We start from the raw sequence: 13,289 nt of genomic DNA on the forward strand, positions 1-13,289 counted from the left end.
GCTGTCCATTTACAGATTAACAGTCATGGTAGGGCTCAAATGAACTAGCTACATTTGAGGGAAAGAAAAAAAAAATCCAAACATCACAGTGGATTATGACCATTTCGGAAGTGTTTTTCTGTGATAATACATAGGGACGTATCTGCGCAGCCTATCGGATTCCGGGATGCAATACGCATCCAAATGAAAAGAACGCCAGTCCTTTCGCTAATCCTTGTCTATCCTTTTTATCTCGGGACTCATAGCATTCGGATCACTATGGGACAGCGAAGCGGTGGGACAAAGCCATGCAGACCATATTCCAGTAAATGTGAGAAAAAAAGCAAGTCTGTTTGACTTCAGTGGGCGCAAACTGGGCGCATGTAGACAAGCTGCGTATGCGTAAAAGTGGGCCAAAATGTTCCTCGTCCTGGTCCTGGGGCTCTACGTGGCCACAGGTGTACTTGTCTCCCCAGTGATCTCCTGCCCGTCGCAGTGCAGCTGTTTTTACCACAACCTGAGTGACGGATCAAAGGCCAGGTAAGGAGGATGTCCAAATGGAAATTATTTTACATCAAAAAAAAACATTAATGTGTTCTGGTTTGTGCGTACTGACGCATGTTTTTAGACGGACAGATGTTTGCATAGAGGTAAACACGTGTACAGAAGATAATTCAGGGAGTGCATGTCCGTCCAATTTTATTTAATGCAGGATTATCTCTCAAAGGCACTTTCAGCCCCCTCATCTATGCGTTTTATGCGAGTTTGGATAGATTGGTTTTTATTCTCTAGACTTAAAAACACGATTGCTAATTTCTAATTCATTTTCACAGTCACTTTTTCATTTTCTTTGTTACATTGCAAACTGTTCTTCAATGACTAATTTGTGAGGGATGATTTGGAGGTGAGCACAAATTCACTTATGATGCCTCCCTTTTAGGAGCGTGATTTGTAATGATCCCGAGATATCTCTTGTGCCTCTCGGGTTCCCTGTTGACACGTCCAAGCTGCGGATTGAGAAGACGGCCATCCAGCAGATATCAAGCGAAGCCTTCAACTACCTCTCAAGTCTGGAATTCCTGTGGATGTCTTTCAACACGCTTTCCGCCTTGAACCCGGACAGTTTCCGGGGACTGTTCAGCCTGGAAGAGCTTCGTCTGGACGGGAATGCCCTCACCGCCTTTCCCTGGGAATGTCTCATGGATATGCCCAGCCTCAGACTTCTCGATTTGCACAACAACCAGCTCACCTCGCTGCCGGCGGAGGCTACCACTTACATCAAGAACCTCACCTACCTGGATTTGTCCAGCAACAGCCTGCTGACCCTGCCGACTGAGGTGCTGTCCACATGGCTGGCGGCAAAACCTGTGCAAGGGCCAGAGAGCTCCAAAATGATACTTGGTAAGCGACAGTGCGCATCCTGACGTCCAACCTTCTTTCAACCAAACCTTCGGGTGGTGGTTTAGCTATACCTGCCTCAATTTTAATACCTAAAGCGCGCTGCTAAACACTGTGCGTAAAGGAAAGCGTGTTAATTAATTTTGCGCAAAGCAACATTCTTGAATATTAGCTGTACAACAGTTTCTAGGCAACACATAATTTGAAGCAAGATGGGATGGGGTATGCCGGCGGTAGTTGATAAAAACTGCCCCATTAATATTTGAAGTAGTTGTGTGCTTTTAATCGATAAAATTTTTAGCTTTTAAATACCAGTGCAACACTAACACTAAACATTCAATACATGGTTTGAAATAAACTAGAATACAGTTTTGAGCAGAAATAAGTGTTTATTCATGTATTTGTCTGCAACTGCAACTCCTTCTGTGGGAACCAAAAAGCATAAGGTGGGAGATAATGAATGACAATATAGTAAAACACAGTTGTCATAATATAAAATATGTCTACATAGGAAAAGTTGCAATTGTAGACAAATATCATTTGTATTCATTCACATTCATTACATTTATTTACATTTTAAATTGCTCTTATAGCTGCTTACAACTACATAACAGTGTGTAATAAACAATTAATTAAATGTTTACATAGTGCTTATAAATGCTAAACAAGGGGGTTAAAGTGAAGTGTTACCAAGACAAGGTTATGGCCTGTTACATAAGTAAATTGTTCAAATTCTTTGCACTTAAAGTCGCTATTAATTGAGAATACATGGATTTTTCTAAAATGGCGAATTCTAATTTCGGAATCTTTTTGTATACAGGTGCCTTGGCCCATTCTGTTGACCCTTTAGAACCAAAGACAAGGACTTAGTTTAATTGTGTGCAGTTGAAGCCTCATTGGCAATATTTTGTCATAATTTTTTGCCTTTAAATTTAGAACAGCTGCATGCACTGTGTCACTGCACTTCATAGCCAATTGCATGTTTATAATACAAGTGGAAGTTAATTTTACACTTGCTCATCTTCTGTTTTTAACCTATCCTCATACTCATGACAGCTGTTCCAGGTTCAGCTCTAATGGCTGGTGCTTTGTTCATGGAGGTTAAATGACAGCAAAACCTGACCTTGATCACCAGCTCACTACCACCACCACCACCACCATCTTCATCATCATCATCATCATTATCACCACCACCACTGCCATAGTCATGGTCATGATGTAGTTTATGAATTAAATGTTAATCCTCTTACAGGATTAACATCCTAACATCCACACCAGCCATCTGCAGGCTGGTCTGTCACTTTGCACACAGCTGGACGCTCGTCTTCCTCCTATAGCCTCACTTGTACCCTCACCCTCAGGTCTCCATGACAACCCCTGGGTGTGTGACTGCCGGCTCTATGACCTGGTCCAGTTCCAGAAGACTCCGACACTCTCAGTGGCGTTCATTGACACAAGGCTCCGGTGTTCAGCTCCTGAGAGTCTATCTGGGGTTTTGTTCAGTGACGCAGAGCTGCGGCGCTGTCAGCTCCCACGTATCCACACAGCTGTGGCACGAGTCCGAAGCGCTGTCGGGAACAACGTGCTGCTCCGCTGTGGGACCATTGGAGTCCCCATCCCAGACCTGACGTGGCGCAGGATGGATGGACGAGTCCTTAATGGAACAGGTGTGTTTCTCTGTTTTGTGCATGAGATAAGATGCTTTTGTCTGCACTGTAGTGCTGCTGTTAATTAAACAGAGAGCTGTCAGTGGAGACAGTAAGGTTGTGAGCGTGACTGACAGCTGTGGCTACAACAGGGTTATGCAGCACTGATGATGCTCAGTGCAACATTGTATAATCATCTGCTTGATACTTTGTATGATATGGGATATTTCTCAAATGCCATATCCCATTGCAGTTTTCTTTTTCATATGTTGTCCTTTTGTAACCGTTAAAATCTCCCTTCTCTGCCACCACAGTCCAGCAGGAAACCTCAAAGGAGGGAATCACCTGGTCCATCCTCAGTGTCTCAGCTGTGTCCCATCGTGATTCAGGGAAATACATCTGCAAGGCCACTAACTATGCGGGGAATGCTGAAGCTGTCATTTCTCTTGTTGTCTCGAACTCACCAAAACCAGAAGGGAACCAAACCAGCAATGACAAGAAAGCCAAAGTCAAGAAACCCAACCAGATGGGCAAAGCTGCCTACCAGGAGAAACTGGTGGCCAGATATGTGGTTCCAACCACCACCCCTTCATCCCTGCCTGCCCTAGATCCAGGCCTTCCACCTGGTCTTGGTCTTGATCCTGGACTATCCAGTTACAGCCTGGCTGACAGAGCCACCCCGAGGCCCGCCACCTCCTCCAACCCAGATGCAATGCTGGATCTGGAGAAGACTAATCTAAGCAACCTGGCGGCCAACACCTCGTCGCTGCAGCAGGACCCCGACAGGGTGGTCCGCTCAGTAAAGGTGGTGGGGGACACAGACAACACAATTTCTCTGAACTGGAGAGCCCCTAAGGCCAAGAACACAACAGCTTTTAGTGTGTTGTATGCTGTGTTTGGAGAGAGGGACATGAGGAAGATCAACGTTGGGGCAGGGCAGAACCGGGTAACCATCGAAGGGCTGGTGCCTAGGACCAAGTACATTGCCTGTGTGTGTGTGAGGGGGCTAATCCCCAGGAAGGAGCAGTGTGTCATATTTTCTACTGATGAAGCAGCCAGTGCCACTGGCACCCAGAAGCTGATTAACGTGATTGTGATCACAGTGGCCTGTATCATCGCCGTCCCGCTCACTGTCATCGTGTGCTGTGGGGCACTGAAGAGACGCATTCAAAAGTACTGGGGAAAGAAGTCAAAGGACATCCAAGATTCATATGTGACCTTTGAAACACTGTCGCCTGGCACGAAGGCCAAAGGGCTGGAGGGCGAGTATTTGAACAGACTGAACCCAGAGGAGTCCAACAGGCTGCTGTCAGCCCGCTCCAGCCTCGACTCTGAGGCCACAGCTAAGATAGAGGGACAGCCTAATGAGTACTTCTGCTGACATCATGCTCCAGCTCCGGCTCCTGCTGCACGCCATCTTCCTCGCACTCACCCGCATCCATGTCCCAATCCCAACCCAAATACCCATTCACATCCCCATCACCACCCACGTTCCCATCTCCACCCACATCCATATCCCCATCACTACCCGTACCCTCAACGTCAGCAACATCCTGACGTCAGTCCACCTCCCACACGCTCTCATACACCCACGCCATGGGATTCCCCCCCACCTGTCCCTCCTCGCTGGATCACGCCACCAACTCCACCACCACAGAGAGCCAACTTCTATCAAAGGACTTTTGCACGCTGCACTATAATGGAAATATCAGTTTAGAGAATATTTAACAGTTTAATTAAATTGTTTTTTTCCAGACATGTGTAGAATTTTTCATGTTTCTTGCAGATAGAGGGAAACTCACTGGACTGTCATACGTGTAACCATGTATTAATAGTAAGATGACATTCAGACACACTCATGCTTTCATGTTTAAATGAATGTTATTATCACTAAGCCTGTAAGAGAAAACATGTCAATAGCTGAAAAAGCATAAAAATCACTGTCATTTATGTTTCATCTCACTTGCATGGCCCAGCGAAGAAACCTCTGCAACCCGATCTGACATAAAAGGGAACTCAACGGTTGACACTCCATTGTTTATATCATATATGTATGTGTATGATTTGTATATACTTCACTGGATGATGTACACTTACATATACAGCTAAGTCTGTGCCTCTGTATGTATCTGTCATATGTTCTCAGAGAGAGAGATATACACACAGGCATGGTTCAACACTCTGGTGAATGAAGAAAAGCTGGAGCTGGAGAGAAGTACAGAAAGGACTGAACTATGACACTTTGTAAATAAGGTGGAAATTATGCAAAATGCTAAACGATTTCTATTCCCAGCTATATGACACACATAATGAAATATCTCTATGTACCTGTTTTGTGCCACCTAGAGGCATATTTACCCCATTAAATGTAGAACTATTCATTCATTCCAATAATATTATTTAAATATAGTTAAATAAACTTTTATACAGTTAACTGTTTTGTGTATTCTTATATCTCTACTTTCACCTCGCCATTAATCAATATTCAAACTGGGTTGCATTCAGCAAGGTTGTGAAAAAGAGTGATATAGATTTTATTCACTTGGATTGGCAGGCTCTTGACTGTCTGTCTGTCTGGGGTGGTCTAATACAAGTCACCCTTCATAAAGGCTTTGCAAGTTGTAATGGCTTTATTAATGTTAATAAATCGTTTACTAATGCTTTATAAATCAGTTATAAGCCATTATTGAGAGCAGCTTTTGGGATGCCAGATTGTGAAAAGAATAATCCTGCAGGTTTTTATTGTCCAGTAGGATAGTTATTTAATTAATAAATAAAAACCTCTAATGGAACTTATTTTATTACTTTACTATTTTCTGGAAAAAAATGCAGAACAAATTTAATTAATTAACAACACAACTTCTAAACATGTATTACTGCAGACTTAAAGTACTTATTAATGGCTTGCTTTATAACTGCGTTATCACTAGCAAGGGTAAATACCAGTCAGAGGGATTTTTCACAAACTGGCAACCCAAAACTTGTTCTTATTAAGGGCTTATTTGTCTATAACATGAGTAAATAAGTAGTTACATTAGTTACACCTGCATAAGTGGTACCGATTTAAACATGTAGTGGTCAGACCTACTGACACTGTCAAGTGTTAATCTTGCGTGTCTTTTCCAAGAATTAGACGCCACTTGTTGGCCTACGTGGTACGTCAGGGATTAAGCCTAATAGGCTTCTCTGGTTTGCGGCACTGGACATGTCTTGAGCACGAATGTAGTCCTCAACTTTTCACGGACTATGGACATAATTTGTTACCTATTAGTTATAGTTTTGTCCACCATCCAGGCGTATGAAACTTATTCTCAATGTTTGCGCGGGTGCAGCTGTGTAGAAGACCGCCATGGAAGGTAAGACATTATTTCACCTTGTCCAATATACCAAGGCAGAGGTATTTTTAACTTATGTAACTGTGTCAGGTTAGCCTTTAGAAGTTAGGTTGAAGTCTGTAGTTCTTATTGTGGTTCTACCAAGTAAACAGTGTTTTTAAAGCATCAAGCTACACAGTAACCAAATGTTCATTTAAAATTTTCCCTTTAATCATAGGTCGCTGGTATGTATGGAGGAGAGCGCGTTTGGGGCCATACCAGAGAACCTTCCAGATGATATGACCAAAATACGAATAGAAAAATCTCACTTCACTGAAATACCCAGAGGGGCGTTCTCAAAAACGCCCGCCTTGGAGAACTTGTGGTTGAACTTCAATGATATCACAGTGATAAACTCAAAGGGTCTGGAGGGTTTAGGGAACTTAACCGAGCTCCGTCTGCAAGGGAACAAGCTGCGTTCAGTACCATGGACAGCGTTCGAGGACACGCCAGCCCTCAAGATCCTGGACCTGAAGCACAACCAGCTGGACGTTCTGCCGGAGCATGCGTTAAAATTTTTGCCAGGTCTGACTTACTTAGACTTATCCTTCAATCGGCTTACGGTCATATCGAAGGAGGTCTTCCAAAACTGGCCCCTCTACCAAAAACTGCAGGGCATGGAGGAGCAGGAGGCGACCGCTTTCGTGCCGAACGTCGTCCTCGCCCTCCACGACAACGCCTGGCTCTGCGACTGCCGCCTGAAGGGCTTCGTGGAGTTCATCAGGTCCCTGAGGCCCCCGATTTTACTGATGAACTCTTACTTGACCTGCTCAGGGCCGGACTTTAGGGCAGGCAAGTTCTTCCACGAGGTAGAGCTGCAGGCGTGCATGAAGCCCGTCGTCACCACCCAGTCCTCCAACATCAGCCTGCCTCAAGGCGTAAACCTCACCCTGCGCTGCCTCGCCAAGGCCAGGCCAGACCCGGCGGTGTGGTGGACATATGGCCTGAAGATAATCAGAGGATTTCATGGTAAGAGTGCATGTCATCCGCACACCCAGCTAGAGTTATATCTTGTAGTAAATTAGATACTTAAACACACATCACAGACCCCTCGCCTGTAAGATGAGGGAGTCTAAATCTGGATATTGGCCCACCGCGATACAATCATCACTGATTCCCTCAATCTGCATAACACTATCAGTGTTAATAAGAGAGTTGGCGATTATACAGTGCTGTAGCCTACCCAATTTCAGCCGTGTTGGGCTACTGTGTAATTAAGTAAACATCTGCGTCATTAGACCTGACCTAGTGGAGTGCTTACTGCAGATCATGACATCCAAGTCGTGCAAGTGCAACAGTTCATCATATACTAATGCAAACAGGCTGCTGCTTCTCTCACTGGTATCCCTACTGCTATCAATATCCCGACTGCTAATGCAAACAGGCATCTATCTCATTATTTGGGCTAGAAACCAGAGGTGAGTAGAGTAGCTGCAGCTCAAGTAAAAGTATTTGTATACATATATACTTTAGAAAGACAAGTAGAAGTAAAAGTAATTATCAAAATAATGAGTAAAATAAAAATCCACAGGACACTTTCATAATAAGGCACATTTGCAAATGGTGTATCCCTTGTAGCTAATTGTTTTATACTGGTTATACATGATTTATTAATACTACCTTTTTGGTTGTCAGGTTGTGAAAAATCTTCCTTGCTGCGGAGTCATTACTGGTCATGACATTAATAAAATCATTAATCAAGAGTAATGAGCGTGGAACTTTCTAATAAGCCATCAAGTCTGCAGTGCAGGATTTTTCACTGTACAATAAGCCAAGAGCAAAAGCTAGTCAGTCGTTTGTAATCATAAATGATAACAATTAATTTAATAAAGGAATTGTATAGTTGTCCATTACGTCTGTACTATTAAATTTAAAAGGTTGCAGATAAATGCATTTTGTTTTGGATACCCTGCAGCTGTTTTCCAGAAGATCAGAGGCCAAATGGTCCATTAGAGCAGTCTTCCTGATTAATAAAGGAGCTACATGAATTCTGCCAACACAGAATCACATTAATGGTTTATATCTGTTCTCTAAAGCATTGAATTGCATTGGATTAAACTTTATTTAGGTCTTTAAGTTGAAAAGTGATTTTTTAAACATTAATACAGCCATAATTACAACTTAAAATAAACCCTTCACAAAGGATATCAGACTACTTGAGTAGGGATACACTTCATGGGGAAAAGCCCACTGCTGTTCGTACTTCTTTTATTCCATGTAGCTATAACAAATGTTGTTGAAACCGCACACCATCTCCCAATAAATAAATAGATGTCAGATTTATACAAGGACAACATTTCCAGCCTTCATTTCACAAATGTTCCATGTAAATAATCACATCAGACAAGTACACACAAATATGTATGCTGTACTTTGCTTCTTATGTGCATATTACATGCATGGACCATCTAATATCCCAAAAAGTAACATGTTACAATCATGATAATAAGTGTTAGTTGCAGCTCTGCAATAATTTGTGCTCAACTTTGTGATATGTATAAACATGTCTTCAGATAAGTCTTCCATACTGATTTTTATTCCCTATGCTTGCATGTCCCATAAAATAACATTGGATATCCCTGTTTTCCTTCCAGAGTCTCAGGAAAGAGTGGATGAAGACACCATCAGATCCCTTCTGGTGATCCCCTCCCTCCATGCAGCTGACCGTGGTGCCTACACATGCACTGCTGTCAACTTTATCGGAAACTCCTCTGTCAGCATCCTCCTGGACGTCCACTCTCCTGCCGGCTCCCAGTCATCACTCCTCCCTGACATCCCGGCTCCACCTGCTGCGGTTGATGAAAACATCTACATTGACATCCGCATTGCCAAACAGACAGTACGCGGTATCTCCATTGAGTGGTATGCCGCCTTGGACCGACCAGCTGAAACCTGGTTCACCGTCCACTTTGGCCGGGCAGGCTCTGATAAAAAAGAAATGACCTTCATCGGCCCTGGGATTCACTCTTACACCGTCTCTGATCTGATGCCTGCTACCAAATATGAAATCTGTGTAACTCTCAAGAACCAGGCGCCGCATCCCGGCCAGTGCATTGTGTTTGTCACAGGAAGTGACATTACTGAGATGGAACAGAGGGAGAAGATGATTCACATAGTGGTGATAGTTTTAGCCATGGTGCTGGCTGTGCCTATAGGCATGTATGCCTGCACTACTGACACTAAGTTTGCCTGCCTGGAGGGTATCATGGAGTCCTGGAAGAACCGGCGGAGAGAAAGCAGCTCGTCAGGAATGGAGCGAGAGAGGCAGGGCACTTTCGACAGCCTTCAGGCCGCCAGCGACGAGGACCTGGTTAATAAAGATTCCAGTGAAAACAGGAAGGTGAGGAGGAGGTCAGATGACAGACTTCAGAAGCTCAAGGCTGATCACAGCAGACTCACAGCTGAACTATATTAAAGTACTATTTGTTAAATCAACAACTGAAAACATGAAACAGACCTTGTAATAGACCAACGTCTCACCCTGTACAGTTCTTTTTGTAAAATTGAATTGAAAATACCCCAGATCTACTGTATGATGCTGACTTTGATGGTGATTTAATTTCAATTTTCAGAAGAATGACACTACTGTCTGCCTTTGTTTTAATCTTATCTCTTCCTCTGTTCTAGGCCCAGGACTTTGTTTCAAAGATGTGAATGGTGACCGTTATGTCAAGAGTGTAATACAAGGATTTGCCGTACTGCAGTTTCTTTCTGTCTGAAATATTACATGTTTGTCTTGTTATCATGATATGTTTAAATGTCAGTTATCACACATTTTAAATTGCTACTTTATATGAAGCCTTTGTGACTGATTTAAATGGAGAAGTGCTCACAATTACTTCTGATGAGTACATTTTCTAAAATTACTTCAGTAGTAGGTGCTTACTTTATCGCCTGCTTTATGTTTATGTAATTCTGTGTTAGCTTTTTAATATTGTTTTATGTGTTTATATACTGTAGGTAATTATCAGACAAATTTCATTTTGAGTACTTTTTTGGCTTAACACTAAGGTTGACATATTGATACTGTACCATAAAACTGGATCTGGAACAAGAAAATCTCTTAAACCAGATGGTGATTATGTGAAATAATTAGATGATTGTGCACTCTGTCAATAAATAATGTTTTAATTAAATTTAGTTTAATTACGTTAAAACAGTTAATGTTACTTTTATATGTTGTTTTACTTTATTGCAAGAAGACACATCATGTAACACAATATGAAAACATTCAGTAAGAGATTTTCATTTAAAATGAAACATTGACATGTGACATCTGCCCCTTGCATAGCTCTTTTAAAGCAACATTAATACTAAAAAGACGATGAAAAAATAAATAAATAAATAAATAATACTGACGTTGAAAAAAGTTTCACTTTCAGTTTTAGTACATGGTTACCACATAACACATATGTGAATGAAATGAAATTGCTTTGTTAAATAAACTGTGTATTTTATTGTGAAACATTTTGCAATTTATTAAATGATGGGCTCACAATTTCAGTCTTAAATCAACTTTCCGGTGTCCATATGAAAGTTGAAACTGGTTTTGCTTGGTGTAATTAGTCCTTCTGTTCATACCGGCCATTAAGAGACATTCTTCCAGTGTAAGAGATGGGGACAGAAAATCCACAGTCCTCATTTTCTGCAAAAATGAGGCTTCAGTAGTTTGAGATTGTCAAATCAATTGGATAATTTGCAAAGCCACAGTGTTTTTAGCACAAAGTCCCTTATTTTGTCACAATCCTTCCTCTTCATCTCAATAAGGAAAGACAGTAGATTGTAACTTTGGAAGACACTTGATTTGACTCATATTAACAAATTAACATCATATACACATATAGGAATATATTTTTGCACATTGAAAACAGTCCAAGATGAAGAGGAGGAACAATTGCAGCAAACAAACATAGTTGCTCCTGACTAGTGATTTAAGACAGACCAGAAAAAATGTGAACCTGTCTTTTAAAGGCTTTAAAGAATCCTCAACTGTATGTCTGTTTCAACACAAGGTTACAGGACAGAATGCATTTTCATATTGTATCTTGCATATTGTACCTCACAACAGAAACCTGTGACGACTGACACTGGAAAGTTTCCCTTTCACAAAGTCCTCTGTTACCACTGAAGTGACTAAAGTCATCTGACAAAGTCTGCTTTGTATATGTGAACTGTAAATTTTCATTAACATGTGTTTAAGCCTCTCTGTACTGTACACTGTACATGTACGTCACAGTTCCTTGTCTCCCCCTTCTATGAACCCAACACACAGCAGCCATGCGTCACACATGATCAGCCCCGGACAGATGGCATATCGGATATGCCTCAGCCAATGGCATTGTTCATTTGACATAATACCCAAACGCATCCTTTCCAACATCCCCTCCTGCCATGTATGACAGAAGTTGCACGCAGTGAATAAAAAGTCTAATTTTAGCTATTTCAGTACAGAACACACATGAATTACATATTTATTTGGGCTTATCTTATTTTTCTCCTTACATATCTAATACCTAATGTTGCATAAAGCAGTGCATTATTTAAACACTACGCTATATTAACAGCTGCTGATCTCATGGGCAGCCATGTTCAAAGATCAGGAGTTATAGATTTCTTATTCAGAAGAGCAAATATTTAATTGACCTTTTAGAAACTCCACTGCTTCAAACACATACTGGGATTTATGAATCGTGTGCATTGCTTCCTTTCATTCTAAAGCATCAATGCTCTTTGCAACTTTTAACTCTCTAATCCTCTATCAAATAACTCAGTAATCCTGGCTGCCTCTTACATGGCATAATGCATGATCATTTGGGCTGCTCTTCATATTCCCTCATTTCATTTCAAGGCATTAACAGCTTGCATCACTGAAAAGTTGTTGTGTTTATGTGTGTGATAATTTTGACCTAAAATCTGGGTTTGGTTTCCTCAAGAAGTTTGCAACTGTGTAACAGTTTTTATTTTGTCAGGTAAAATAAAGAAAATCCCCAGAGTCCACTCTGCGTCATCATAACCAACCAACCCAAGGCTGCAGATAGTTTGATGCTAGTCACACACACATCTTGTCCGTCCAAACTAAATCAGGGCAGATGGACTTTTGGTTTGTAGCCAAGGACGCAATATTGTGCAAAGATGAACAAGTTGGTTTTTGGATTAGAGGCTGTAATCTGCAAATTTCATGTTTTATGTAATTTTGAAATAGTGTGCATGTTTGGTCATGATGTCTACACAAATACCCAGTGAGTGCTTCAGTGTGACTTCATAATTGGTAGTGCTCACATTGGTATTGGAGCTGAGGAGAGCAAAAAAGCTTGTATTAGGATAATATGTTACATGTTTGCTGAACATCTGGTGAGGTTTTACTAAAAACGACAGTAAACATCATATTGTTGTGTAATACGTCTCATTCTAACTCTCATAATATGCATATTCCTGTTGTTCTACATGGCTATTGTTCAGTGTTTGGATACACTGTTTTGTTCATATTGCTACATTTTTTGCAAAAGCTTAGCACATGCTAAACCAACTTCTTCCTTTGCTTTGTCAGTAGAGAGGAACAATATGATCCAGCAAAATTTCCCATAAGGCCATAAAAGCTTCAGTTTTAGTCATTGTTTTGTTTGAGGATTTGGGAACAGTGATGTCTTTCACCAAAGGGCTGTGGTCAAGCAGCTTATTCTCTGTCTCCAGAAGGGGGCAGTAGAGTAAATTTGCAAGCTCATTAAGGAGGTGTTTACCTTACGCTAATGGAAAAACTGAGCTTTCTAAATGTGTTTCACAGAGCTTCCACGGCTACAGTGTAATGCTCTGACTGTCCTGGACTTATGACCAGGTAGGCCACACTGTCCCACTGGCAGCCTGAATATCTGCAGAAACAACTGAGTGAGTTAAA

The 13,289-nt window shown here is 41.6% G+C and overlaps 2 protein-coding genes across 2 annotated transcripts; both read left to right on the forward strand.

The window, feature by feature from the left end:
- Positions 1 to 273: 273 nt before the first annotated feature.
- Positions 274 to 4,779, forward strand: lrit1a (leucine-rich repeat, immunoglobulin-like and transmembrane domains 1a). The gene is made up of 4 exons (XM_038736890.1): positions 274 to 519; positions 920 to 1,380; positions 2,739 to 3,044; positions 3,338 to 4,779. The coding sequence occupies exons 1-4, from the start codon at positions 398 to 400 to the stop codon at positions 4,402 to 4,404; spliced, it is 1,956 nt and encodes a 651-aa protein (XP_038592818.1). The 5' UTR covers positions 274 to 397; the 3' UTR covers positions 4,405 to 4,779.
- Positions 4,409 to 10,667, forward strand: lrit2 (leucine-rich repeat, immunoglobulin-like and transmembrane domains 2). Its single transcript, XM_038738116.1, has 4 exons — positions 4,409 to 4,581; positions 6,356 to 6,379; positions 6,576 to 7,366; positions 8,992 to 10,667. The coding sequence occupies exons 1-4, from the start codon at positions 4,409 to 4,411 to the stop codon at positions 9,810 to 9,812; spliced, it is 1,809 nt and encodes a 602-aa protein (XP_038594044.1). The 3' UTR covers positions 9,813 to 10,667.
- The last annotated feature ends 2,622 nt before the right edge of the window (positions 10,668 to 13,289 follow it).

Source organism: Micropterus salmoides, unplaced genomic scaffold (assembly GCF_014851395.1).
Source record: "Micropterus salmoides isolate LMB-PRFRI ecotype aquatic unplaced genomic scaffold, ASM1485139v1 Ms_hic_scaffold_22, whole genome shotgun sequence".
Taxonomy (NCBI): Eukaryota; Metazoa; Chordata; class Actinopteri; order Centrarchiformes; family Centrarchidae; genus Micropterus; species Micropterus salmoides.